This window comes from Porites lutea, chromosome 9 (assembly GCF_958299795.1).
Source record: "Porites lutea chromosome 9, jaPorLute2.1, whole genome shotgun sequence".
Lineage (NCBI taxonomy): Eukaryota > Metazoa > Cnidaria > Anthozoa > Scleractinia > Poritidae > Porites > Porites lutea.
Genome location: NC_133209.1, coordinates 28,678,911 through 28,705,909, shown reverse-complemented (window position 1 = coordinate 28,705,909; position 26,999 = coordinate 28,678,911). Strand labels below are relative to the sequence as shown.

The 26,999-nt window shown below is 39.3% G+C and overlaps 2 protein-coding genes across 2 annotated transcripts; both read left to right on the top strand.

The window, feature by feature from the left end:
* The first annotated feature begins 1,229 nt into the window (after positions 1-1,229).
* Positions 1,230-13,708, top strand: LOC140948437 (NACHT domain- and WD repeat-containing protein 1-like). The gene is made up of 10 exons (XM_073397675.1): positions 1,230-1,325; positions 3,574-3,662; positions 4,089-4,539; positions 4,800-5,002; positions 5,079-5,412; positions 6,138-6,868; positions 7,181-7,396; positions 7,874-9,571; positions 10,247-11,071; positions 12,536-13,708. Exons 2-10 carry the CDS (start codon positions 3,618-3,620, stop codon positions 13,343-13,345), a joined length of 5,313 nt encoding a protein of 1,770 aa, XP_073253776.1. The 5' UTR covers positions 1,230-1,325; positions 3,574-3,617; the 3' UTR covers positions 13,346-13,708.
* A 3,525-nt stretch (positions 13,709-17,233) lies between these two features.
* Positions 17,234-23,244, top strand: LOC140947551 (protein YIPF5-like). Its single transcript, XM_073396692.1, has 5 exons — positions 17,234-17,648; positions 17,814-17,848; positions 18,684-18,794; positions 19,591-19,775; positions 22,024-23,244. Exons 1-5 carry the CDS (start codon positions 17,282-17,284, stop codon positions 22,184-22,186), a joined length of 861 nt encoding a protein of 286 aa, XP_073252793.1. The 5' UTR covers positions 17,234-17,281; the 3' UTR covers positions 22,187-23,244.
* Positions 23,245-26,999: the final 3,755 nt, after the last annotated feature.

Genomic DNA, 26,999 nt, shown 5'->3' with positions numbered 1-26,999 from the left:
AAAGGTCGTACACCTCGCCATGAAGTGTTTATTTTTGTCTTTTGTATGTATGGATGTCTTGACAACCAATTTCAAACCGAATATGTTCCACTTCAATGTTGTTCGCTAGTGTTTAGCTTTTAAGATAACGCACTCTTCCGATCTTTGTTTAAAAATTCAAGGTCTTCTAATATTACCGTAAGACACAAATTTAAGGGTAACACATAAAAAACATTACTTAAATGCTAAAATGGTTTACTTGTGTAAATCATCTATTATTCATTTTCAACCTCGTACTCTGCTTTCACCAAACTGAGGAGAAAATTGAAGAGGGTGTTATATCAGGGTGGGCGTAGGATCTTCCCGTTTCATGGGCAGCCAGAGCGCAAGTATATATAAGTGTCGTGCGCATTGGGACCCATTCATCGCATGTAACAATCCCCGAAATCACGTTGTTTTTCTTCTTAGAATGGACTGTGAAATATTCTTTTCATATCATTCGATCTGCGCACGTACTAACAATGTTTGGGTAAAAACCTTGAGAAATTATGCTCCTTAAAAACAAATATCAAGTCCGCATGTAAATTGACGAGTGCTGGAAGATCCTAAAGCGCGCGCAAGCCAGTCAGCAGCGTGCACCCATAGCCACTAAAGGTAAAACGGGTTAATTGACCAATTAAACCAGAAAATGCGTTTTATTTTCCTTTATCTTACAGTCCTTATAGATGATTTGGTTGTATAAATCATGTACGTCATCATCATGTGTGTTTCATTAAGCCAAGTCAAGCGCTAATTACATACCTATGACTGAAAAAAATGTTTGGTCAAATTTTGCTCTTTTTTCCTGGCGCTATGCCGTGACAAGTGAACAAATTTGCGAATTGAAAATGCAGCTTTCAAAGAAGTAACTGGAGCAAAATCATGTGATGTCATTAATTAGATGAAACTTTGTTTCTTTCTTTCTTATATTTCTTTGCTTTCACATGATTAGATGTGTTATGGATTTTACACCGTGAGTAAAGAGTAGCAGTACTGTCGAAAGGAAGAAAAATCACAGTCTAGTTTAAGTTTAATATGTATAAAAATGCTTTACCATCGACACAATAAGAATAATATAATCTTATTATAGCTTACAGGCATAGAAAATAACATTGTATCTCTCTGAATATTTATATTCTACTAAGGGCGTGTCAGTAATGGCATTTTTTCCGTGATTAGTCCGCGTGCTTATATTTGTTTGATCAAATCGTAGCGGCTGCAGGTATCATTGTTCAACACAGAGTCTGTAGTAAGGGATCACTTAGCTAGGTGGATGCGCATCTGGCGGCGGAAGAACACGTTAGGGCGTAAGTTATTTAGAATTCCTGTGTTCCCCAAATTTCCTGCTTTCCTGCCTAGTCTGATATCACGGGTGCAATTCAAAAATTTAATTTGACTCCGAGGTTTGGCGGTGTTCTTTTGCCCGTAAAGTCCTGCCCAGTTGGAATGCAGAAGATAATTTAGCCAGATAAATCACTGCTCGCTATAAAATAACCATTAACCAATCCATATAAACGCATGATCTGCCGGATAGGGATTTATCCAGCGGATAGCAATATGCACCTATTAAATTACCGTTTTCACGTTTCCACGTTTCTAAGTTATCTTGACTAGTAGGAGGAAATTAGATTCGATGTAGTGCTTGAGTAAAACAGTTCTTTTGGTTTGACGGCTGTGAAGCGATCGTTTGAGGTTGTTTGTTCAAAGGTTAATTGTGACCTACGAATGAAGGACTCAAATGAATTCATTCACTGGGAAAAACGCCTCTGTTACCTGTAGCTGCCAGCAGCAAACATGGCACTTTGAATTTTCAATAAGTTTTCAGAGTTATTGAAGTCAACGACCCGTGAACATGGCACAGTGAGCCATTTTGAATTCGTGGACTTGTGAAAGTAGTTTATTTTATAGCCCAGATCTTGTGAACGAGTCGTTAACAGACGATGACGACCATCTAGGAGGTTGACGCAGGTTAATGATTTGGGCTCGGAGATATTTTTTTGTAGCTATCCATCTATCTATCTTTAATACGCTTTGAAACAGTTTCAAGCTTGTTGTTTTGATTATTACTTGGGCGGTCAGACTCCACTAACTCCTGTAGCTTCTAGTGCGGTTAGTTGCGGTTGGAAACTTTCTCTTTGGCAATGAAGGAAGTTCGTCGCCGCTTCCAAGCTCGATTCTTATGCCGGCCTGACTAGGAGGTAGTCGCAGGTTGCCTTGTGGCAACTTACGGTGGAGAAAACGTTGAAAAGTGAATTTGCGCTATTTCAAACTTTATCGCTCTTACTCCATCTCGATTAATTGGTTAACTTTCAAAACAAAAATTAACCATATAAAATAAAGAAACTTGTCGTTTCGATGGCTTCATGTCATCATTATCAAAAGATAAGAAATTAACATGATTCTTGGTAATATTTATAGAAAAAGAAAGTGCGAAGCGAAAAGTGCATGTAAATTTAAGCGAGTGGACAAATCACATGCACAATTAAATAAAAAGTTTCGCACGGACGGAGGTCCGCTTGAATGTTTAGCGTAGGTCTGTTATCTCTTATAATCAACATTTCGTATATCAAACTCTCTTACTAGTTTCCCTCGGCATTTCTTGAGGATTTTAAATGAGAGATGTTGATTATAAGAGATAAAAGACCTACGCTAAACACTCAAGCGGACTCCAACCGTGCGAAACTTTTGGTCTAATTGTAATTTGTCCATTTTGACTCTTAAATTTACGTGCAATTTTCGCCTTTCTTTTTCTATATACAAATATCACCACGAATGATGAAAATTTCTTATCTTTTGATAATGATGACGTGAAGCCATCGAAACGTAAAGATTCCTTTATATCAGTAATTTTTGTTTTAAATTGTATCTCTAGATCGATTCTTATTAGAAATCGGTAAATTTTTGGCGAATTTATCTGCAGTTGAATCCTAAAGGACTATTTCTAAGTTCAGGCAAAGAAAATTGGAATTAGGTAGTTCCAGGAGTAGTTCCACGTGGTATTCGTACAACAAAATTTACCAAAAAAAAAAAGATGCACGTGCAGAGTTGTTGTTTGTTTGTCGTTTGCCAGTGTTCTCGTTGCCGTCGCTGTCGTTCAGTTGCTTAAAGGTGATAAACACGCGAGACGATTCGCAACGACCATTTTTAGCGCAACACAGCGTTGCAACATTGTTGCGACATTGTTTCGAATAGTTACAACATTGTTCCAACATTGCCTAGCCGTGCTGCGCCAAAAATCGTCGTTGCGAATCGTCCCGTGTAACACCATTGTGGATGTTTCTAAAACGAGGAACGGGGAGTGGGGAATGAGCACGTGGATCGGGAAAATTATTTTAAAAATGGAAATAAAGTATAGAATTGGAAAAAATGAAGTATAGAAGTATAGAATTGGAAATGAAGTTACTGATAGGGCTAGGGTTCAATTATGTTTTGCTCCCATTTTTCATTTTTCTGTTCCCCCTGCTCGTTCCTCGCTCTCCGTCCTCCGTTTCCAGTTCCGCGTTTTAGTAACATCTCCTTATTATCCGTTTTACCCAGGCGCTCTTTTTATCATAGATTGCTTTTTAATTTGTTGCCCACGCGATTGACTTGTGGTGATAATGGGTGTGATCCTCTCCAAGAAGACAAGACGTCAGAGTGTGCAGGTAATACCAGCGACTGAAGGTGCTTAAAATAGAGGTCTCAAGGGGAACTTGAGCTTTTGTCTCTTCATAATTTATACGAAAATATCCACTTGAATTAAACGTAATTTGAAAGAAACGGTCTCTATTATCACATGGCTTGTATTGGCGAAACAAAACATACAAGCTAAAGAGGTCTATTAGCCGGTGTCACGATGTTTTGGTATATTTAAAAATAAAACCTCAAACATCTTGGAATCATAGAAAAACCTTCATTTAAAACTATTCTCCCATATAATCTACATAAACTGTAAGTCTGTTGGTCCCGTTAGCCTTTCCATTCCATATAGACATAAAAGGTTCCTTCGTTTTCATTTTTTTTTCTTAAACACACTGTAAAATTTTTCTAATATTGACAATGTTTCAGTTTATATCATTTTTTATGGCTAGGTTGCTTTAAAGCACGAGGAACCCATGGATCAGGCGAAACAAGATGCCGATAGTAAAGACAAAGAAAGTGACAGCGAGAATGACAAAAACTCGACTGAACGGAACAAAGATGACGAATCACAATCCGAAAAGAGCTCCCAACATGAGGATGATAACAAGAACGATTCCGACAAAGAAGAAAGTGATGATGACGATAGAAAAAGCAAGAGCAGCCAGTCCTCTGTAGGTAGCAGAAGAAGTAGCTCCTCACAGAGGGAAGAAGAAGAAGGAAAAGACGAAGAAGATCTGCAAAAGGGAGATGAAAATTGTCAAAATGATTTCGTGATGAATGAGACTGTTGATAACTTGAGTTATGAGGAGAAAGTCAAGAAAGCTTTGAAGGGGGACACGGATTTTCATTACCCTGAGAATGTTAAGATTGTCAGGATTTTTACCAGCTCAACATTTACAGGTACATAATATCAATCCGAAAAATAATTTAAAAAGAAAAACCACCGAATCGATTTCTCCAGTACCTTGTTGGAAAAAGAAATTAATGCACCATGAAATTAACTTTTTGCTTTAGCTTGATTCATTCAGAAGTCATTCCCCCGTTAGTTCACCTTGTCAAATGCACCATCATCAGCAATTGCCTAGATAAAACGACAGTCAAAACTCACTAAACTTAAAATTATCAATTTAACCTTGGGAAGTTCACCTCTTATTTTATAGATACCTCTGTGGAGCGAAACACCCTGATGGAGCGCGTGTACCCTCGACTAAAGTCCTACTGCCAAGAGAGAGGCTACGACTTTCAAGTGGTGGACATGAGATGGGGAGTCCGGGACGAGTCAACTGATGATCACATGACCACTGAACTCTGCATGAGAGAGCTGCGCGCATGTCAGAAGCTATCAACTGGGCCAAACTTCATTGTAAGTTGATGCAACTGCAGTAGACGTAACCCTAGTGCCCGCAACTGTTTTAATATGCCTCGTCATTCTCTTCCAGACGTTTCTTGGACAAAAGTATGGATATCGCCCTTTTCCAGTGAAAATCACCGCTTCCGAATTCGAAAAATTGCTTGCAGCAGTTGACAAAGAGGACGATCGTCAAATGCTCAAAAAGTGGTTCTGGCGGGATGACAACGCCGTTCCCGCTCAGTACCTCCTGCAGCCAATCACGTCACTTCTGCCTTACTATCGTAATTATGAGAACGAAGAGTTACGTAAGAAAGCTTCTGCTGAATGGTGGGCGGTGTTTGAGAGAATGCAGGTTGTGCTCAGGATGGCTGCTGACAAGGCCTTGGAGAAGGAAAGTGACCGTCACAAGTATTATCAGTCAGGTCTGTGTGTATAGATGAGATTAGTACTAGTTGACATGTAGGTACTGTTTTCCTCTCATCCGTGTCGTTGTAATGCATTATGATACTGGGGTGTTTTGGGGTTTTGGAGTGCCTGCAGCAGGCTTACAGGGCTTGAACGTAGTTAGCAGGGCTAGGAAATAAAGATTTCCACGAACGTCCGCGGAATAAACGTTTACGAAAATAAAACCTTTTAAATCATGGTATTTCGTGATGAATCATTAATCACAATTAAATATGTTCACGGTGTGTGTACATGTTATTGCAGGTGTAATGGCTTTCTTTGTCTTTTTTTATCTATAACTTTATTGATTCTATTTCTGCTTTTGTCTTCATACCTCGATGAACTGTATTTGTGTGTCGTAGTATCGAGTGTAAGCATAATTATCGCAATGAAGCAAAATTATTTGCGAGGTTTTTTAAAATGAACTGTGGTGCATCAATCAATAGAGAGCTTAGACCAAGACATTTCTGAGAAAGGCGCGTCAACGGGAAGCGGAATTTTTGCATTCTTGGGAATTGGTTTTTCCTAAAGTTTGGGAAAATCGTCTCTATAAGAGTAAAGACACTTAGATACAAATTTGGCAGCGTCATTGCATACTGGGGCAAAGGCCTCACTTCCATTTGACGTGTGTCACTCAAAAACGCTTTTGCTTATGAGCTCCCTGATAGTTTTTCTGCTGATCTCGAATGTCTCTTTTATTCAGTGACTGAAGATGAAATCCGCAGAGGCGTCATTAATGCGACCCAGCAAGATAAGCGTTGCTTTTGGTTCAAGAGAGTCATCACGGACCTCGATGATAACTTAAGCGACTCCAATTCTGGTAAATTTCTTGATAAAACCTGGGGTAATCCTTCGACGGTCGATAAAAATGCGCAAGATCTTCTCAATAAACTTCGTGAAAAGGATCTTCCAGGAGCTTTGCCCAATAATAACGTCATCCAGTATGACGTAAAGTGGCATAGCAATGGGATAGATCCAAGTACGTCTCAAGAACATGCACAGTACATCGAAAAGCTTTGTACCGACTTTTATGGCACGTTAACGGATAAAATCAACCACGGAATTGAGAAGGAGCGATTGATCGACACAAAGGATCCCATAACCAATGAGATATTCCAACAGGGAACGTTCTGCAAAAAGAAATGCAAGTTATTTCATGGACGTGACGAGTTTTTGACGAAGGTGAAAGAGAAGGTAACAAGAGATCGAGTCGCGGTCCTTTTTGGAGAGTCGGGGTGTGGAAAAACATCCTTGATGGCAAAGATTGCTACCGAAGTAAAAAAATGGGTGAATGAGGATTCAACTACTGTTATTTTTCGGTTCATTGGGACAACTCCGGATTCATCAGACGCTCGATCCTTAATGCGCAGTATCTGTCAACAGATTGTTAGGGTAGATGCGTCAGAGGACTCAGAAGAAGAGAAAGTTCCACAGGTAAGGGAGATGCAAGCACCTTTAGAGCATTATTGCTACAATAATTGGAGTTTTAAGTTAAAGAAAACTAACAGGAGAGGTGCATTAGAAGTGTTCAGGTGTTCAGAGGTCTAACACTTAGCGATGAAATCCTGTTGTGTTTTCAGCTTTCATTTGAAAGCATTTCATAGTTCACATAAGACAGAAACATTTTTGAACTTTTACAGCTTAAATAACTTAGGAAGAAATTGCAACTTGTAAACCAGTTTATAGAAACATTCCACTGGGCTTTTTCTATTGGCATTCCATAAAGTGATCACTTTCTTTTAACAGGATATTCGATCACTGCTCGAGTTTTTTCCTAAATGCCTGGACAAACATTCATCATCTTCTACACCGATAGTGCTAGTCCTTGACTCGCTGGATCAAATGTCAGATGACGACGCTGGCAGAGAGTTGGACTGGGTTCCCAAGGAACTCCCAGATAATGTCTATCTGATCTTGTCAACACTTCCAGGGGAGGAATACATCTGCTTGCCCAAACTGCAGGTACCCTATTGAAATCAAAATCAGCTATGGTCCCTATTTCGTTATAATTTGTCTTATCTGTTTTAAACCTTTAATGTCATTGAACAGAGTTTGTAGTCTCTGTTTGTGTCTTCAGTGAAGGTCAATATCTGATCATGATTAACTGAAATGTTTATGAAACCTTTTGTCACGGTCTTGCTTCTGCGGTAGAACATGCTTCTCTGAGACTTAAACTTCTCTTTAATTTAAATGTGATCTAACTACATAAAATTTTATAACCCAGTTATTATTATATAAGAGCGAAACACCACATAATCCTCTTCTGGGTATCTACATAAAAAATTTCCATGGGTACCCCAATCCCAAGACTAAAGCGTTATTGGCCTTGGTTTTGTATCTTAAAATCATTCATCTCACCCTATACTTCAGTTATTTTTCCTTGAGATACGACAAAACCTTCGGACATGATATAGTACAATGTATATTTTTTTCAAACAGGAAAAATATGACGAAGCAAACCTTCTAGAAGTTCCTGAAATGCCAGTTGAAACTGCAAAACAAATACTTGATAGTTGGTTGAAGTCCTCGCAACGCTGTCTACAAACTGAACAAGAGAAAATTGTTTTAGAAGCCTTCAAAAAGTGCCCATTACCATTGTACCTTAAGCTATCGTTTGATGAAGCATGCCGTTGGAAGTCATACACTCCTCCAAGCGATATGAAGCTTGCTCCAACCATCAAAGGGATCATTCACAACTTGTTTGACCGAGTAGAACGTCTCCATGGTAAAGTGCTTGTTAGCCAGGCTTTAGCCTACGTCACTGCATCCAGAAATGGCTTAACAGAACCCGAGCTGGAAGACATCTTATCTCTAGATGACGTGGTTCTCAATGACGTATATCAGTACTGGACACCACCCATTCGTCGATTACCACCCCTGTTATGGATACGAATTCGGGCCGATATTGGAGACTATCTCATAGATCGCGGTGCTGACGGCGCTCAAGTCATATATTGGTATCATCGCCAGTTCATTGAAGTTGCCCGCGAGCGTTATCTTGGAACCAAGCAGGCAGTCGGTATTCATTCCACCATGAGTGAATACTTCCTTGGAAAATGGTCAAATGGTGTGAAGAAATCCTTTGTGGACAAAAAAGGGAAAAAAATGTCCATGGACCGCTTGGTGTCCAAGCAACCTCTTATGTTCGACTCGGACGATGACAAGCCAGTTTTCAATCTTCGCATGCTGAGCGAACTCCCTCATCACCTGCTGCATTCCAATCAACTGCAGACCCTCAAGCAAGAGGGTCTTCTCAACTTTGAATTCCTGCTTACAAAAGTCCGAGCGATGTCAGTAGAAGCTCTACTCCAAGACTTCAACGCAGCTCTTTCTCTTCATCCTGACGATAAAGAGTTCGACCTTCTCAGCAAGTGTCTCGCCCTGTCTACACACCCATTACGTGAAGATCCTCGTCAACTACCAGTCCAGCTGATAGGACGTTTATTCAAGTATCTGAACAAAGAAGGTTATCCTTACTTGAAGAAGGTTTTGGAAGCTGCACAAAATCCGTCCGTTCCCGCTTTTATTCCAAACCAGCAATGCCTTACGCCTGCTGGTGGATCTCTTGTCCAGTCACTCTCCAACGAAGAGTTCCACGGTGGAATTGAGTACGTGAACTTTACCAGTGATTCAAAAACAATCGTAACATGCAATCGTGGTTCAGAAGGCCTCTGCTTACTATATCTCGATATAAGAAGCGGAAGGAGGCAACGAAAAGTTTGCTTTGATGAATCTGGAACGGATGTCAATAGCTGCTGGAGGGCGATTATCAGCCCATTGAACGACGACATCTTCCTTGCATGTGGTTCCTCTGCAAATATGTATCTCGTAAACGCCAGAACAAACAAAATATTGCAGGAGTACCAGCCGATGAAGGATAAACGCAACTGGTTTAGAGGCTTTCCTTCCGTTGCCTTTGCAAGCGATGGAGAACTGCTTGTTGCTCTTGGCGACGCAAGCGTACGTGTCTGGGAGACCGAAAGTGGTAAACTCCTCCATGACATAACAGTCCCTGATGTCAATGTCGAAGAGGAATTTGGTTCCTTGGACGCCCAAGGAGAGTTAGCTGTTTATTGTCTTCACGGGAAGAAGACTGTCCATGTTGTAAATGTAAAGACTGGAAAGGAAGTTCGCAAGGTAAGTTGACATTTAAAATATGAAGAAGTGATCGTCGCCGTGGTTATTGCAATTTAAGCAATTGCAATTAACCCGAAAAAATTTTCGGGACTTCAACGGAACTCGAACCCACGGCTTGTGCGTTAGCGCTGCAGTGCTCTACCAACTGAGCTATGAAGACCCATACATTGGGAGTAAGCCAATTTGTTGAGTTCATCTTGACCCATGAGAGGAATGAAACATAGAATGAGAATGATGTGAACCGCTACCAATGTATGGGTCTTAAGTTAACATTGTCCAAGATTTCTAGGCCCTTTAAGTGTTTGTTTATGCTTTACCCTGCAGAAGACATGCTAAAAAATCAATTTTATGTCCAAGTTCCAAGGCTGAACAGATGTTCATAACTGGAGGAAAAGCACATTTAACTGCAAATCGTAACATAATAGTGATCTAACAAGTATATTCGGCTTCCCCTTTTTCTGTGATATTTCCTATTGTTTTTAAAGAACTCTCAGTAAAAAAAGGATGTCTCTATAGCTGGCAAGTGTCCTGACCACCCTTATCTGAATTTTCTGGATCCACTCCTACCATCTATACATAAACTTGATACTGAAGTATTGGAATGGTCTCACAATTTCAATATTTCATTGTTGTTTCTTACGTATCTTCGTTATTTCTTTTCTGTGAAATGACCAGATAAATATTGACGTAGCAAAGGAAAAAATCCTTGACAAATGGGAAGAAAGAAGCGTTAAAGAGATTCACCTGACATCAAGGTACCACTTGCTGGCAGTATCTGAGGCATCGCTTCAGCCACAACTAAAAATTTACAACCTTGCTAATGGCCAACACGTATCGGACCTTCCAGACTTTGGAATCTCCTACAACAATCGTCTTGTTGTCACTGAGGACGGAAGGTCTGTGGTCGCGATCAGAAGTAATCATGAATTGGTGAGATGGGATCTGGACAATAGTGAATCCACCGTGGTTGCTAGGTTACAGCCTGCCTTTGGCATTTTCGGTCGTAAGGGAGATTTCGTGGCAACTGCTGGTTCAGATGGCGTACTCCGAGTTTATGATGCTCGAGAAAGTGTTGATGAAGACGTGACGGACGTGGCGGCGGTGACTGGCGGCTTTGCTGATTCAATATGGATGGTAAGTGCGGCAGCGGACAATCGCCATGTGATCGCAAACTGTACTGTAAAAATGATGCCAGAGATTGCTGTGTGGGATGCAATCGCCGGGGTCAAAGTCCGTGCCATTAAAGCGTATAACTTACCGCAGCCATTGCGCATGTTAAATGACAAGGTTGGAGTTGGTAGGATCGCTGTGGGGGTGCCCACGAAAGATAGCTTTGATCATTACAAGGTACTTAACTTTGACGAGGGTAAAACTCTCCGTGTCTTACAAGGGAAATCAAGCAAGAGAATGGAAGCAATTGGGTTTATTGACGACAAAAATTTCATTGGTCTGTCGCGCGGAAGAAGAAACTTGAAGGTGTGGGACGTCACGACTGGAAAGGTAAATTCAATAGAGTACTAAAGTGTGACGTCATAGAAATGAAATTTCTGAAATTATGGGATTTGTCAGGATATTCTGAGAGAACAATGTCAAAGAGGCCTACTTGCCAAAAATGAGCATTTCAGGGCAAATTGTCTCTGAGATCGTAGCCCAGTTATGCTTAGAAAACTCCACACAAACCCTTCTAAATTTTTGTCGGTCGACCCAAAAAAAATGAGAAGGGTTTGTATGGATTTTTCTGAGTATAACCGGCTAACATCACAGAGACAATTTGCCCCGAAATGCTCATTTCTGGTAAGTAGGCCTGTTGGACATTGTTCTTTCAGAATATCCTGACAAATCCCATAATTTCAGAAATTTCATTTTATGACGTCATCACTTCAGTTTTCTATGTCTGTGTAATATGCCTGTGAAGTGTAAAGTGCAAATCCTTCAAAGGCATCGCCACAAACTTCTGAGGATTCGAAACACTCGTTTATAGATCATAGCGAGGTATTAGCCATATCAATAATTTTCTGGTCTTTGAAAGCCTCTCGCCATCTAAGACGCTCACGGAAATACAGCAAAATACGTGCTTTCAAGTATCAATGAAGGGTAGTCTAGAAACCACATGGCAACATGGAAAAATAGTCTTGTTTTAATAATATTGTACGCGGCTTCAGGGTCTCTTTTCGCTCTTCCCTTCTTGCTTTTTCTACCCACCTGAGGATCCACTTTTTCTGTGGTCATTAATGGTGGCAACTGAGGGGATCTACCAAGCTAAATGCTACAGTAAAATTCCTTTATCACTTGTTATTGTAACTTATCGGCAGCAGATGTTCGTTTGGTTATTGTAGTTTGCTCGGTTGCAGGTGGAAGAATTTTGAGAGCCTGTTTAGCCAACGTCAACCCAAACATGGCGTACAAACAGCTTATAGACTAATCCTAAAGGTTATCTTCTGTGTAACTGGGTGAATATTTCTCTTACTTGGCCTTGAAATTATTAACAGTATAGGGTACTCGTTAAGCCTGTTTGGGCGTGAAATCACATTCACTTGCGGTGGAATACATTAGCGCTGCCGGATGACGTCAAACCGGTTAAACCACTTAAAAATAGTAAATTAGTTTATCATAATGAGATTCCTCTGCATTTTATCCAAAAGATAAGGACAAAAGACTATGAAGTCATTAAATCTTGTCAAACGAGTTAAATCGCCTAAAAATAGCATATGACCTTATTTTAATGAGAATCCTCAAAAGGCTATGACTTCATCAGCGTTAATGTATTCCACCGCAAGTTTATTAGATTCCACCGTGGAAAAGGCCTAACCGGCCCCTATACTACTATAATTATTCTAGATTTTAGAAGTTGTCCCTTTTTAGCTCAAAAGACTGAGGCCAACAAACAGAAAAAAGTAAACATTACCATACTTCATCTCTCATGTTACTACATCTTTCCCAAGCTTACTTTCTCTCTGCTAACAGGTCGTTAAACAGTATAAACTTCGTCAAAAGTATCGCATTGAAGCTATTCTGATAAGCGAAGATGGCAGTACTGTGATTTGTTCCCAGGCCAGTTTCTATGTCCAGCATGAAGAATCTACAGTTCCCCTGCTGGCCTTTAATACCAAGACCGGTGTACACAGGCAGCTGGAACCCGCTGAAGACGAGCAGCTGAATTTGGATGGTGCCGCGATCACTGAAGATGGGAAATACTTTCTACAGCAGCTGCAAAACGCAGGGAAAAGCGCAATGTGGGACACAACAACGGGTCGCATCGTATACTTCTTAGATGACGCTAACTGGGGAAGAAGCATGGTTGCGATGTCATCGAAGAGCATGCGAGCGGTAACGAGCAACTCCGATGGCAACGGTTTGCAGGTGTGGGACGTTAAGAGTGGTAAGCTGCTCTATGAATTCCCCTCAGGAGAAATCACCAAAATTTACATGATCCGTGACGGCACCATTGCAATTACCGTAGATACCAAAGGCTACCAACCAAGTTCGTTTGAAGCGTGGGACCTGATTAATGGGAAAAAGCTGACAACTTACACCGTTGACACAAACCCGTTTGCAATTTGTCAACTGGGTGACGATATTGCTTTCGCAGCAGTAGCCAGCGTCACAGTAATGTCCCTCAGGCTGCATCTTCCTGGAAAAAAGAGGACCAACCTGGGGCCATCGTCTTATGGTTCTTATAAAGAGCTCAGTGAGTTTAAAGGAATGTTGGATGCCTGTGATCCTAATGATGTTGATGAAGATAACGACGATGATGATTCAGGTGTTATGCAGTGATCATGAAACCGCTTCGATTGCTGTTTGCAACTTAAATAAAATCAAGGACCTCCAGGAAGTTTCCTTCCTAGAATCTTTGTGTTGGAATGAATAAAACAAACTACGGCATTGTATCCCTCGCCATCAACCAGTGTTAAACTTCAGCTTTTATATTGAACGACAACGCTCTTGTATACTCGAAACCTATAAGGGCTTTTTGAGATTCTGTAGCGTAAATAATATGGAGAATGAATCTCCCACTCGTTTGCATGATAAATGAAAAGAAATAAGGATCGGCTGGACTTCCCGCTACCTACAGCAAGTAGGGTGATCAACTGGAAAGTATAAGATTATCTAAGTCAACAAATAGGCCCTAATAATAATAATAATAATAATAATAATAATAATAATAATAATAATAATAATAATAATAGTAATAATAGTCTTTATTGCCAAAAGATAAAAGTACATATCTTTTGTTACATTCTAGTTGCCTATACACTAAATAATAATCTACCCTAAAAATGAAACTAGTTAAACTACAAATAGATGATAAAACACTACGTAGAAACTATCTCGTGTTTTAAAACTCAAAAGATGTCATAAATCGTTCGGTATTAATTAACCTTGGGGAGGGCAGCTTATCGTCTAGTGAACGTCGCCGTCCGGAAGCATGCCCATTTCCATCCCCTTACCCCTGCTGAATACAGAACTTAAGTGAGGGTGGACGGTTAGTCACCCTTGTTACCAAAGGCACCTTAGTCTCAAAATACGCTTCTGTCACGGTTAAACTGTTGAGGAATTAAGTAACGCTGAAAGGCGTGCGTGGAAAATTATAATCACAAAATAACTTTCTAGTGTTAACGTAAGTTTAGACGATTTGTCTATCACTCTTGACTGAAACACCTTTTTCACTTGATAAATCCTAGTTATAACAGGTGGATGCTTTTGTGGATGTTTTCTTTCATTTTTCAAAATAAATGCATCTAACAATGTTCTCCTTGATTCACAATAGCGTATCAAGACATGCAGTTAATCCCACTAGAGAAAATTCATTCTTCACGTGACTCAGTTTTAAGGCCAGGGAGTCGCATTTGATAGATAAGGCCATGACTCTTGAACCTCATGGCCTAAACCGCCGTGACGAATTATTGTAATCCATATCCTTAGTATTTTTCCTTTCCAGTTTTTATGTTGCACGTCATTTCCGCCTCTCCCTTTTATTGCGACTTTCTCCATCTATATAATATTGTGATTGCTACATAAGTTCAGTAACATCTGTAAACCTGAAGAAGGCTGGTATGGCCAGCCGAAATATTGTTATAAAAAACAATACACGTTGTTTTAAATCAGCTTTGCTGTAGTCTTCGGACTTCTGGTTCTTGTTTCGTTATATTTTGGCTGATTTGATCTCTTTTCTAGAGATCCAACGTTTACAACTAGCAGGATCTTCGTCCACGGTTTTTGCAGTTAATTTAATCCTTTATTATCAAGGGGGTGTCGGGCTGGGGAAAGGGGGCCAAGAGGGTTCGGAACTCTCCAAATCCACCCATCAGACGCCATTTATCTCAATTAACCGCAAGAGGATAGGAGTTGAATCAACCTCGTTCCCAGGGTTCTGTCCTACCCGCCCTCGCTTCGTAGGGCGGGTAGGGGAGAACCCTGGGAACGAGGTTGGAGTTGCATTGGAGTGTTTCTTTGGGATGATCTGGATCAGGATCAGTGATCCGTTATCTCGGATTACGGTACATCAAATGAAACAATAAATCCTTTCCTAGGGTGGCCGGATTCATCGGTTCCTTTAATTTTCTATGATCCGAGAGAACTCGGATCACTAATCCTGATCTGGATCGTCCCAATGGAACGCACCCCACCCCCGTTGGTTAGTTTCCCAAACCCTGTACAGTTGCGTCATTGAAAAGCTGACTTCTCAAGCGCTTGCCCTTCATCAGAGCAAGCAAAGGGATTGTGGGTTGTAGTATTGCTTATAGGCCGAATGCTTATACAGCTATGCTATTGACGGCAACATGGTAATGCGACCAACAAGAGTGATAAGAATAAATTATGATAGGTTCTGTTTAATATCGTCTGTGTGATGATAGTCAAATTGTTATTGACCTCGACATCTCGACCACTCACTGTTGGTCTTCATAACAGTAATGCTACGGCGGTGTCACTAAGCGTCAGAATACAGTTAGGGACTTTAAGGGCACTTACCAAATTCAGAACAGACAGAACTGGCTGGCCGGACCTGACATTTCAAAAATAACTTTAGGTATTTTCTCGAAATATTCCCTAAAACCCGCAACTGAGGTGCATAACATTTAAGAATATACTGCCCCGGCTAGATAGTCGTGACTAAGTAAGAGTAAACTTCTCTTTAAATATGATTCTAACAAATTAAAAGCGCCCTACGATACCAATAGACCTTTTTGGCTCGTAGGTTCAGACCACGTGACCCGCCAGTCCGGGTCGGATCAACTAGGATCGAATAAAAAAATAAAAATAAAATAAAATTGGACTCGGATCAACTCGGAGCAATCAAAAAAATTAAATTAAATCAGCAAAACTGAAAGTTTAACCCATTTGGAGGGTAAAAAAGGCCAGATCATCCTTTCTTTCTCCGTGGCTTTCAGGCGCCATTTTGTTTTACTAGTGCCAGTTCCTCTCGGATCATGTTATAAACTCGTGGTTGTGGTTGGACAGTAAAGAAATGATAGTTTCAGTCGCCTAGAATGTATATATTTGCTTATTTATTAGACTACTGAATTATTTATGAGAAAAGCGTCAAAAGCCTGGTCTGTTGATCGCATTTAGATAGTTACCGAAGAGTGTTTATTTGTTTGTTCCTGTTTGTTTGTTTTTTTTTCTGCAGGACTTCTGAAACTTAATTTTAATGATACACTAGTGAGCAGCACACATACATTTCTAGTGAACATTTTCAACTTGGAAGGAGGGGAAACCATGCTCGCCCAGGACAAAGGAAATTTCCATGCCTCCTTAAGCAGGTTTAAAGCAAATATAAGGAGAAAAGATCTGAGCAAATTGGTTAGTGATAACGCATGTAAAGGGTGCCACCTGTGTGACTCATAATTCATAAACAGAAAATATCATAACTAGTAGAGTTGATATATTATAAAATTGTATATATAGTTTTTTCTTATCTATTACATAGGTGTATTTTCGAAGCATATTGAATATCGTGTATCTTTTAAGCAGTTTTAGAATAGTTAAATCTTATTAGCTTATAGTGTTATGTATATATATTTCTTATTAATTTCTTATTTCTTGGGTACGAAAATTTTCGTTGTCCCGGGCGAGCATGATTTCTCCTCCTTCCAAGTTGAAAATGAGCACTGGAAGTGTATGTGTGCTGCTCGCTAGTGTATTATTAAAATTAATAAAAATAAAAATAAAATTAATTTACGCAACCACGAGTTCGTGAGAAAAAACAAAATGGCGGGTGAAAGTTAAGTGATACCGACTGATTTTATTTTTCTTTTTATAACCCGAGTTGTCGTTTTTATGATCCGAGTTGATCCGAATCCAATTTTATTTCATTTTTATTTTTGCATTCGATCCGAGTTGGTCCGAGTCGATCCGAGTTGATCCGACCCGGACTGGCGGTCCGAGTTGATCCGGTCCGACTTTTGTACCTGCCTGTTGGCGGATGGGGAAATTAAGCACCGGGAGTCGCGACTTGTCTTTGTCGCGCCTCGCGCTTTCTTTTGCCGTCTCGTTGTCATGAATCATATCTTTCAAGAATAAATTACCCATCCATAGCTGTCTGATCAGTCTTGCTTGTAATTTAAATTAGTTTTGTGATGGTGTCTTTGATCGATTTGAAAGATAAATTTCTTTGTTGCCTGTTTTCGCTACCAGGCCTTCCGGGGTAACTTGAAGCGTGGCTACCAAGCCACCCAGACAACAACAAGATCTTGTACATGCCGCGGAAAAATGTCGAATTTCAGCGGCGAAGGAAGCGTGTCTATCGACCAGGATTTTTTCGATAGTGGGTATAGTTATGGAGAACAGAAGGATCCGCAGTATGGTGGGTACAATTATGGCCAACAGTATCCAGATTACGGACAGACTACGCAACAATATCCCGCCTATAGTTACCCTTCTGAAAACACGCAAGGTTTTTATGATCCATCAAGTTCATACGGATATGGTGGAAATTATCCCTACGATTACGGTGCTTCAGGTCCTACAACTCTGGGTTCGGGTATTGGAGGGGGTTTTGGTGTGCAAGGTTCCATGAAACCTCGACAAACAAGCGAAGACTACACAAGTTTTGAGGATGAACCTCCGCTGTTGGAAGGTACGTAACAACGTGGCATGCAGGGGTCCCAGCGGAAATTGCCCCCTGCATTGCTGTCGTTCACTTATATGGCGTTACTAGGTGTTTTAGAAACTTGCTTTGCTAAAGTTTACACTTGGAATTGATTCACATCGACGAATGAAATATTTCTCCCCTTTCTTGCAGAATTAGGTATCAATTTTGAGCACATTTGGCTTAAGGTAAGGTTATATTGGGCAGTGGAGAGTGGTTTCATGTTTTAGAACACATCTTTCATGTAAACTTATATGTACCCCCGGGGGGGGAGAGTACTCCCATACATTACCTATACGGGTATGTGCCGCCCAACGGGGTCGTGATTTTGAAGCTCCTGATTCAGAACGGGGTATCCATTTCAGAGGCGTTTTCTAGAACGGGGTATAATATTTCGAAATCACGAAAGCTCCAGTTTTGTAAGCGGCCATTTGAAATTATTCAAGGTCAGATTGCTTTTAAAAATACGGTTCAATGCATTAACAAGCAAACTGTTGTACTCTTTGCACCCTAGAATGGAGTATAAAAAATTGGCCCATTTGTAGAACGGGGTATCAGATTTAGGGCAAATTCTAGAACGGGGTATCAATTTTAGGGGAATTTTTTTTTAGAACGGGGTGCCAATTTGGAGTTCCGGGCAGCACATACCCACCCAAAAAATACCCAAGTGCCCCCCTCCCGCCCCCGGGGTATGTACCTACCCTTCTTAATTGTATAATCATGTTATTGATGTTTGAAACTTTTTAGTGAGATGGTGAAAAAACGGAATGAATCAGGTTCCTTTAAGGGTCATTAGACTGGTAAAACTGACCTTAAACGTGATTCACTCTGTTTCAATTTCCTAAAACCTAAATCACTAAACTTCAGCGGCATAGTCCATTTTAGGGTATTCCATGGACTGGGGGTCAGTGTTTTGTCCACCACTACCACTGCGGCAGACATAGCATTTGCAGACATGTACATCTAGTCAATGCCATCAGTACAATTCAGTGATTTTGTAATCTAATTATTATCTTGTTATAGACATTGTCTGTTTTAAATCCACTGCAACATACAGAAGCTTCCATTATGGATGATACTGATCTAGCTGGACCATTGGTGTTTTGTCTGGCATTTGGTGGATTTCTTCTACTGGTTAGAGAGAGCAATTCTTTTGGATGATAACATATATGTTTGAAACGTAATTTAACATCTGTTAGTAATGGCTGCAATGCAGTGCCAATATCCTTGTTTCGGGCCCTCAACAGACTCAATGAACTATGTTATGTGTTTGGAATTTCCTTTCATTTTGATTGGCAAATAGACTGAATGGCTTTCAAAAAAATCTAATCATGGCACACATTCATATCCAAGTACACAGGTGGGACCCAGAACAATGATTTCAGTGCTGCTTCACAGAAGGACTTAACCAGGGGTTTAGTTTCATCTGTGAGTCAGGCTACATATTTCCTGACCTGAAGATATTTTAAACTTCTTAGAGTCAAGGCAAAAATTAAAAATACCCACGCCACTACTGGAGCAGTAGTTTACTTGATACCATGAAATATCATGAAAAAACCAAACAGCCAAGAATTGCAAGAGGTTTTGCAGTTAAAGTGGCAATGTCATAAGGATATTGCTGTTTTATGGCAATTCTGGACTGAAGTCATTACTTAGAACCTTTACCTAAATACGCAACCTGTTCCTGTTGAGTTGTAAAGAAGATATAGAGGTTAAAGATATTGGGGTCCCATTGTATTTAGAGAATTAACACAAAGTGTATAGGCCTTCTTATTGCTAAGCCATGGGATAATACCTCATTCACATTCCCCTCCTGACACATGTAATGAGGAGAACCTCAAAATGCTTTGAAGGGCAGTGGTGTCTTTTTTTCATTGGGTATTTTTGATTTAGTCCTTGATGAAAAATTGACATTACTTTTTTTTTTCAGTCAGGAAAAGTTCATGGTTTTGGCTACATCTATGGAGTTGGTCTTTTAGGCTGCCTTTCCATGTATGCTATATTAAATCTCATGAGTATGACAGGAGTTTCTGTTGGCTGTGTGATTAGTGTTCTTGGATACTGTCTTTTACCTATGGTTATATTGGCAGGCATATCTATCCTCGTTTCATTACAGTAAGTTAGCATAACATCACTTTACTTTTTATTGGAAACTTATTATACTACTAGTATTTGTCACTCGTAGTATTCTATGGCATTTTCATTGGTCATACAATGCTTGGGGGCACTGAGAACACTACTTTTAGGACATTTTAGTGGCCTACATGTATTTTTTGGGGGATTGCTTCTTTTGAAGGGTGGTTACTTTTGGAATTGAATGAACAGGACTTTTGGGTTGTTCTAAATGAACTTTTTTGGTAGCAACAGAACATTGGCAAATGCATTCCAGTTTTCTGAGTTGAAGGTGAACTCCTAAAAGGAAATTCATATTCAATTTCTCTAAATTCACCTTTTGACACTAGTTTCAACCTGATGCAGCCATTTTTCAGTAAATGGGATTGATCTGTGCAAATGTCAAAAATGTGATTGGACAATAGAATTTTTTCGATTCCTTCACATTTTGTTTACCATTCACCTTAACCATGAACTGACTGCTTTTTCCATTCAAATACTTTTCCAAACAACCATGATTATCTTTTAGTTGTTTCTTCTTTTTCATTAATTCTGAAAGTGAACTGTAAACTCAGATGTAAATTTATGTCATATTGATATTGTTTGTAATTGTTGAAGTTCATGCAGTTGTCCATCTGTAAGTGCTTCTGATGCAGAAGCAGACCAAAAAATAAAGGAAAAAGGGTTCACTTAGGTAGATCTCTATTCCACTCGCTCCTTCATTATGTAACATGTACGCTGATCAGTCAATCAGACCTGTCAACCTGAAAATATGGAAAATCTTGAGGAGATGGCTCAGAAACATGGAGATTCTGATGGAATATTACTTTTGTCCATGGCCTAGTATAAGATAGAGGAAAGTGTTCTTAGTGTCTACAACCATTCTTCTATTAACCCATTCACTCCTGGAGATTTTGCCGAAAAACGCGTTTTGAAGCTAGTCGAGTGGTTTTCTGGTCACTGTCGTGCTATAAAGGGCTAAAACTTACCACAAACCGGTTTACAGGTCATACACTTTGCGGCCTTCTGATCCAGATGCAAAATATTAGCTTGCGAAGTTCGGGCATGCGCAGAAAGCAAAATTTTGACATAGTTTTTGGGTTTAAAAGTGACACAGCAGTCTTGACTTTTACTTTTCGCTTTCTCTCCTCCCTTCTTTTTTCGCTTTTCTTGCCTCATTTTTTTTTTTCTTCTTGCTGGGCATTTAGTAGGCTTCAATTTGGTGGGAAGAGTTTTTAGGAAAGCTTTTAGGATCCTAGGATTAGGTGAAAGGAAAGGTAGGTGGGTAATGGAACAAGATTTTCATGGAGATTTTCAGGTCAATGTCTCGTGGTTTTTTGCTTCTTTCTCCGGTCTCCTTGACTGAATTGTGCTCATTCTGGTATGGTTTGAAAGATCTCTTCACTCTACACAAGTTAGCGAAAAAAGTTGTCCTTGACCGTTAAAACTGATGACGTCACAAAGGGTAGAAAGGATCTGGATCCGCACGGGCGGTTACGGGCGGTTCAGGGGCGAATGGGTTAAATAATACACTTGGTATACATCGAACTCTCAGTTTATTTGCCATTTTACAGTACTGAGTATGTATTTTACAATTAATGATCAATTAATTTTATCATTATTTTTATTTATTTATTTATTACATCCACTTTGAAATCACTGGCTATCCGTGCAATCTGATTGGCTCTCAGCAGTGTGATTTATTCCTAAATCACACCATTTTTTGCTCTAAATCACATCTGTTCGAAATCGCATCATTCATGTTCTAAATCGCATCATTTCTGTTTTAAATCGCACTATTTTTGTTCTATATATCACATCATTTCTGTTTCGAATACAAAATGAGATGTAAAAGCCTTTTTTTTCAGCTTTTTAAGAAACCGGCTACTCGATCAATAAAATATTAGTACTGACTAAATTCTGTGATTTCAAAATGGATGTAATAAAGTGGTAATTGAACTTCGTGTCATGCAATTTTGGTCTGAAATCATACTTGTGATTTCAAATCAAACTCGCGCTACGCGCTCCTTCGATTTTGAAATCACACGTATGATTTCAGACCAAATTGCACTCCACTTAGTTCAATTACCATTATTAATTATTTTAATTCAAATACTGACCATGTCAGTTTGCTCAAAAATCTTCCGAAATCACCGTGACACCGGAGGATTCACCTCAAAACCGGAAGTACCCCAGCAGAACCAGGGGGCTTGGTACGTCTGGTCACTGAAAATTTTTGTTTGTTTAACAGGGGGATTATTGGGACATTACTGACAGCCACAACTATTGGATGGTGCAGCCTATCAGCTTCAAAGCTCTTTGTGACAGTGTTGGCCATGGATGCCCAACAACTTCTTGTTGCTTATCCCTGTGCTCTCTTATATGGCGTGTTTGCCCTTCTCACTGTTTTCTAGCAGCAGTCACCCTTCTTCTGATAGTAAAATTTGCTTTATAAATTAATTTATAAGAAGTGTTAAATGCATGAATGTAACTGTTCCCTTGAGCAAAAAAAAAACATTATTGGCGACCTTAAGATTTTCTATCCTGGGATCAATTTAAAAAATTTTTTACAAGCATAATTTACAAGACAGTGTAGTCAATACATTGTTTTAGGCAGAGTCTGGAAACAACTAAAGGCAAGCCAGGTCAAGTGTACCCCTAAAGATTCCATCAAAGAATTTATTATCCCAAAGTAGTTGCTGCAACTCGTATCAAATTCCAATCTGGACTCCTGCATTCCTAATGAGCATTGAATTTTCTATGATAATTTCTCTGTATTCGATTAGATTGAAGCATCTTTGAATGGACAAACTTGCTTCGAAGAGATTTACATCAAAATATTGAAGAATACTGAGGTGGTAAAAATTTCATAACTACCTTGTGTGTGAATTCACTGCTCAAAACGAATGCAGGAAATATGCAGAGATGATTATTATTTCTGAAATCTACAACTTCCAACAGATACAACTTTTAAATAATAAATTCATTTTAATTATTTAAAAATAATGGAATCTTAGGGGGTACGTTTGACTTAAGTACACTTTAAAAATACTTTGTAAAAGTACTGTACTTTTAGTTTAATCAAAGGGTCCCTACTGAACTGAAGGCAGTGACATTGCTTACGTTACAAGCAAAAGGTTGAAATATAACTGGTGATTTTTAAGACTGTTAGAGATAAAATCTGGCACTCTTATCAGTTTGTTTGAAGCATAGATTGGTTACATAACAGACTCACACTGTAAATTAAATATATTTATGTGCAGCTAAGAAGGGTAGACAATTATTTGTAGATTCTTTCAGAGGTTTATTGAATGGCTTGAACAATAATAATCATAAATCCAGTTTTTGCTGGAAGTTTGCAAACGTTATATGGAGAAATCTTTTATGGTGATTGTGATTGAAAATAAAGGAATTATATTGGTGTGAAATAAATTTTATTCACCTTTTTGTGGTTTTCGTAAGAAAATCAGAATCAGTGTTTTGCGATATCTGTTATTTTCTATCTACCTTAACATACAATAGCCTGTGTTGCAGATGTCCAGATGTAATTTAATCCTGGTTAGTTAAGTCTGTGAAGCAGTGCTGATATCTTTGTTAAGGGCCTCTAGCTAATGGAACCAACAAATTAATGGAAGAGCATTTCAGATTTCCTTTTAACCTGATTGGCAAATCAACAATGGCTTTCTTTACCAGGCCAATCATCGCACATACTCAAAACTTGAGCTGGTACACAGCAGGTGGCGACCCAGGACAAGAATTTCAGTGCTGTTTCACAGACGGACTTAACCAGAGGTTTAGTTTCATCTCATTTAGTGTGATGCAGGCATTATTTTTTTCATTTTTAAATGGGATGTCAGCTCCTCCCTCCCCATCCTCGGAGACCCAGGGGCAGTTAGTCGGGTCGATCAAATGTTCGTGGTGAAAGTTTACTGTAAGATCGAGACGAGCCCCTGGGCACTTACTCTTACCGAACCAGTTCCAGAAGCGTTTGCATTGCCCGCTTCTGATTGGCCAGAAAATTTTTTTTCTGGCCAATCAGCGAAGAGAAGCTGCCGGGTGACTCTCGTGTTTTCTTACACGACGTAGTTGTCCTCATCGATCGCCATATTTGCGTAGCGCTTTCAACGGGGAAAGTTTCTCGACGAAAGTTTCAGAACAAAATGTTAACAACCCGCAAAATTACGACCTTTAGCACGCCTACAAGAAACAAACACTCTCCGATGAATTTTTAGGGCGGATCTCTCCAAGGTATCGTAAATTTTTATTGCTGATACGATACGCGATATATGACTTTCACTCCACACCTTAATTTGTTCACATTTTCTAGTATACAACGCCAAGCTTACATTTTCAATGTCCATGTTCGTTGCACGACTTCTGAAACTTTCTACAGGGTGAAAATTTCCGTTGCACGGGCCACGCAACAACGTCGATTGATCGCGGGAAATGCCGGCTAGCTGCAGTGCCTTTTTCTTGCTTTCGCTCCAACCTCCTTTCGAAACTTTAAAGCTTTAAAGCTTACAGCAGTTGACCGTACGAATTCTGCCGAAGTTGATAGTAGTGTTAACTTTAGATTTGAGGGAGAGCTCCTGCAAGCGCTTGAAGAATTAGAAGGCTTGTCTTTGTTTCCTGTGGTACAGTTCAAAGCGAAGCAAAGATTTATTTTGGAGAAGATTGTGGAAAGAAGAGATGTTTTTGGGCAATTGATAGAACAGTCTAACCTTCCAAGTCTTCCAAATGTTGGCTATAAGCTAGGGGGTTTAAAAATCGTTAGATGCTAAAGGTTATGAATTCCCTAGTAATCCATTGGTCATAGTGCTTTCACCTCTCATGTCAATTGTTGAGGACCAGGTAAAGTACTCGAGGTCACTAGGAATTCAGGCCGCCTTCTTAGGGGAAAGCAAAACAAAAGATCGAGAAATATCGAATGGCTAGGGAGCGTTTTCTTTGTTGTATGGAAGCCCGGAATCATTAACTGGGGGACACGAAATTCAGGGCAATGTTCTTTAAGGAGTTTTACCAGACGAATCCCTTTGCAGGTACATACAGCTGTTCATTGGTAAGTATGCTGATTTGTTTACTAGGAAGGTGCTACACTGAATTCATTGTGGGGAGTTCTGAAGGGGTAAAATGGGATGTTGTTGCTCTGGGAAAATGGTATTTAAGTCACTGAGAATGGGAAAAAATGTAAAAAATGGGAATTGAGGGTTAAACAGTTTCAATGGGATTGATATCCCCCCTTCAAGACCCTCATTATACTTAACAGTAGATCTGGCTTTTATTCAAGGATACTCAGTAATCTTATGTCTAAAAGCTGACAGACACTTCACAAGAATTATCATGTTTTTTGTCACCATTTATTGACAATTGAAAGCTGATGAAGTAAGCCTTTTGACTGGTTAAGATAATAGTGCAATTGAATATTTACATATTATAAATGGAAAAACACCCCATATTTCAGAACTACATATGCCATTACATTAATTTTATTTTTAAGCTGTTGAGATTTTTTTTTTAATTTTTTATCAGAGTTCACATGTCTACTTATAATACTGCTTGAGTTATGTATATACTAGGGAGCTGTAATATTTTATTTTATTTTAATTTGTTAATAAACATTTATGCTGGGGTATTTGTTGGTGATTCTTTCTGTCCCACAGGGTTTGTTTTACTAGGTGGCCAACACGTATACTTGAGTATATTATTTGAAAACTCTCTAGAAAAATGGGGTGTGCATTATATTCGGGTGCACATTATACAGAAGTAAATATGGTATACCTACACATAACATACAAAAACTGTTTTCCAACACTCTCTAGAAGAAAGGGAACTGTGCTGAAATTGTCTCTTACTGTTTTCCATAATTCTGAAAGTCTTCCTTCTTTTAGATTTTATTAAGTGTACAACCTGCAGAAGAGAAAAAACTCCTTCCTTTTTTGATAACAGTTTTTGATGACAGTAATGAAAACATCAGAATTATTTCAAGCCACTTATGTTGCGACATCAGTGCCAAAGACTGTTAGTCTGCTTAAAGAAAATCAAAATGATCTGTGACAGGAATTTCAAGAATCAAATCTTCACTGCTTGTATCTAGAATTTGTATTCTCTGATTGTCTTCTACAAGAAACAATAATTGATAATTGTAATAAATTATGTTCTGTGGAAAGTATTTTAGAGACACTGTGTGGAATGGTGACCATGCAATGAAGATTTTTACCTTTCTGAAGAGGGTGTTTAAGATTTATAAATAATTATCAATGAAGAATATTTTTGTCAGATGAGGAGAATTATGATAGGGAAGTTATGAAATATCAAACAAATGCACCAAAGGAAAATTTGTTAATATTGCCGCATTATTTTTTCAAGATAAGTCCAATCTTGTAGATTCAATTCCAAGGGAGTTAAAACAATGGCACTGTGGATGTGTTTGAGGGGGTCAGTAAGGGGAAACATCAAGTCAATCATAGATAACTAGTTTGGCAAAAAATCACATATTATGTGAAATTACTTTTATCCATGTATTTGTTAAAAGATATCTTATAACAAAAATCCATTTCTACTATATTAGCCATAATTCTAATTACAGTGAAGATTAACCCAGGTTCTCTTATGCGGTTTAGTAAGCCAGAGACCCAGGTCCTTGAAATCAAGAGCTGAAGTTGGATCTTTGGAAAGTGTCCCTATTCCTTGGTCTCTTCTCCCTGGAATTTCTTTAAGAGCGTTCACTTCTTGTAAAGTTTTAGTGATTACAAAAATATCTATATAGACATCCCACCCTTCCACGATTTCTCAACTCAAGTAACTCAGTACCTACACGTGTCACACACTGCGCGTCAGTATCGCCCTCCAAAACTTTCACACCAACCACTTTCAAACATTTTCACAAACCCACCTTTATTTTTTTTCTTCACTTATCCGTAAAAATAAACCCACACAGCCTGCAAAAATCGACCTCACTCAATTAACAAGTCAGGATTCAGCACATAACCGGACCGAGATTTCGAACAAAACATAACGGCAGTATTTAAAATACGTACGATAAGGGAGTTTGGCGCGAAAGCAAGAAGGTGCGTGCACTGCAGGAAGCCAGCAATTCCCACGATCAATCGACGTAGTTGCGTGGCCCGTGCAACGGAAATTTTCACGCTGTAGAAAGTTTCAGAAATCGTGCAACGAACATGGACATCGAAAATGTAAGCTTGGCGTTGTATACTAGACAATGTGAGC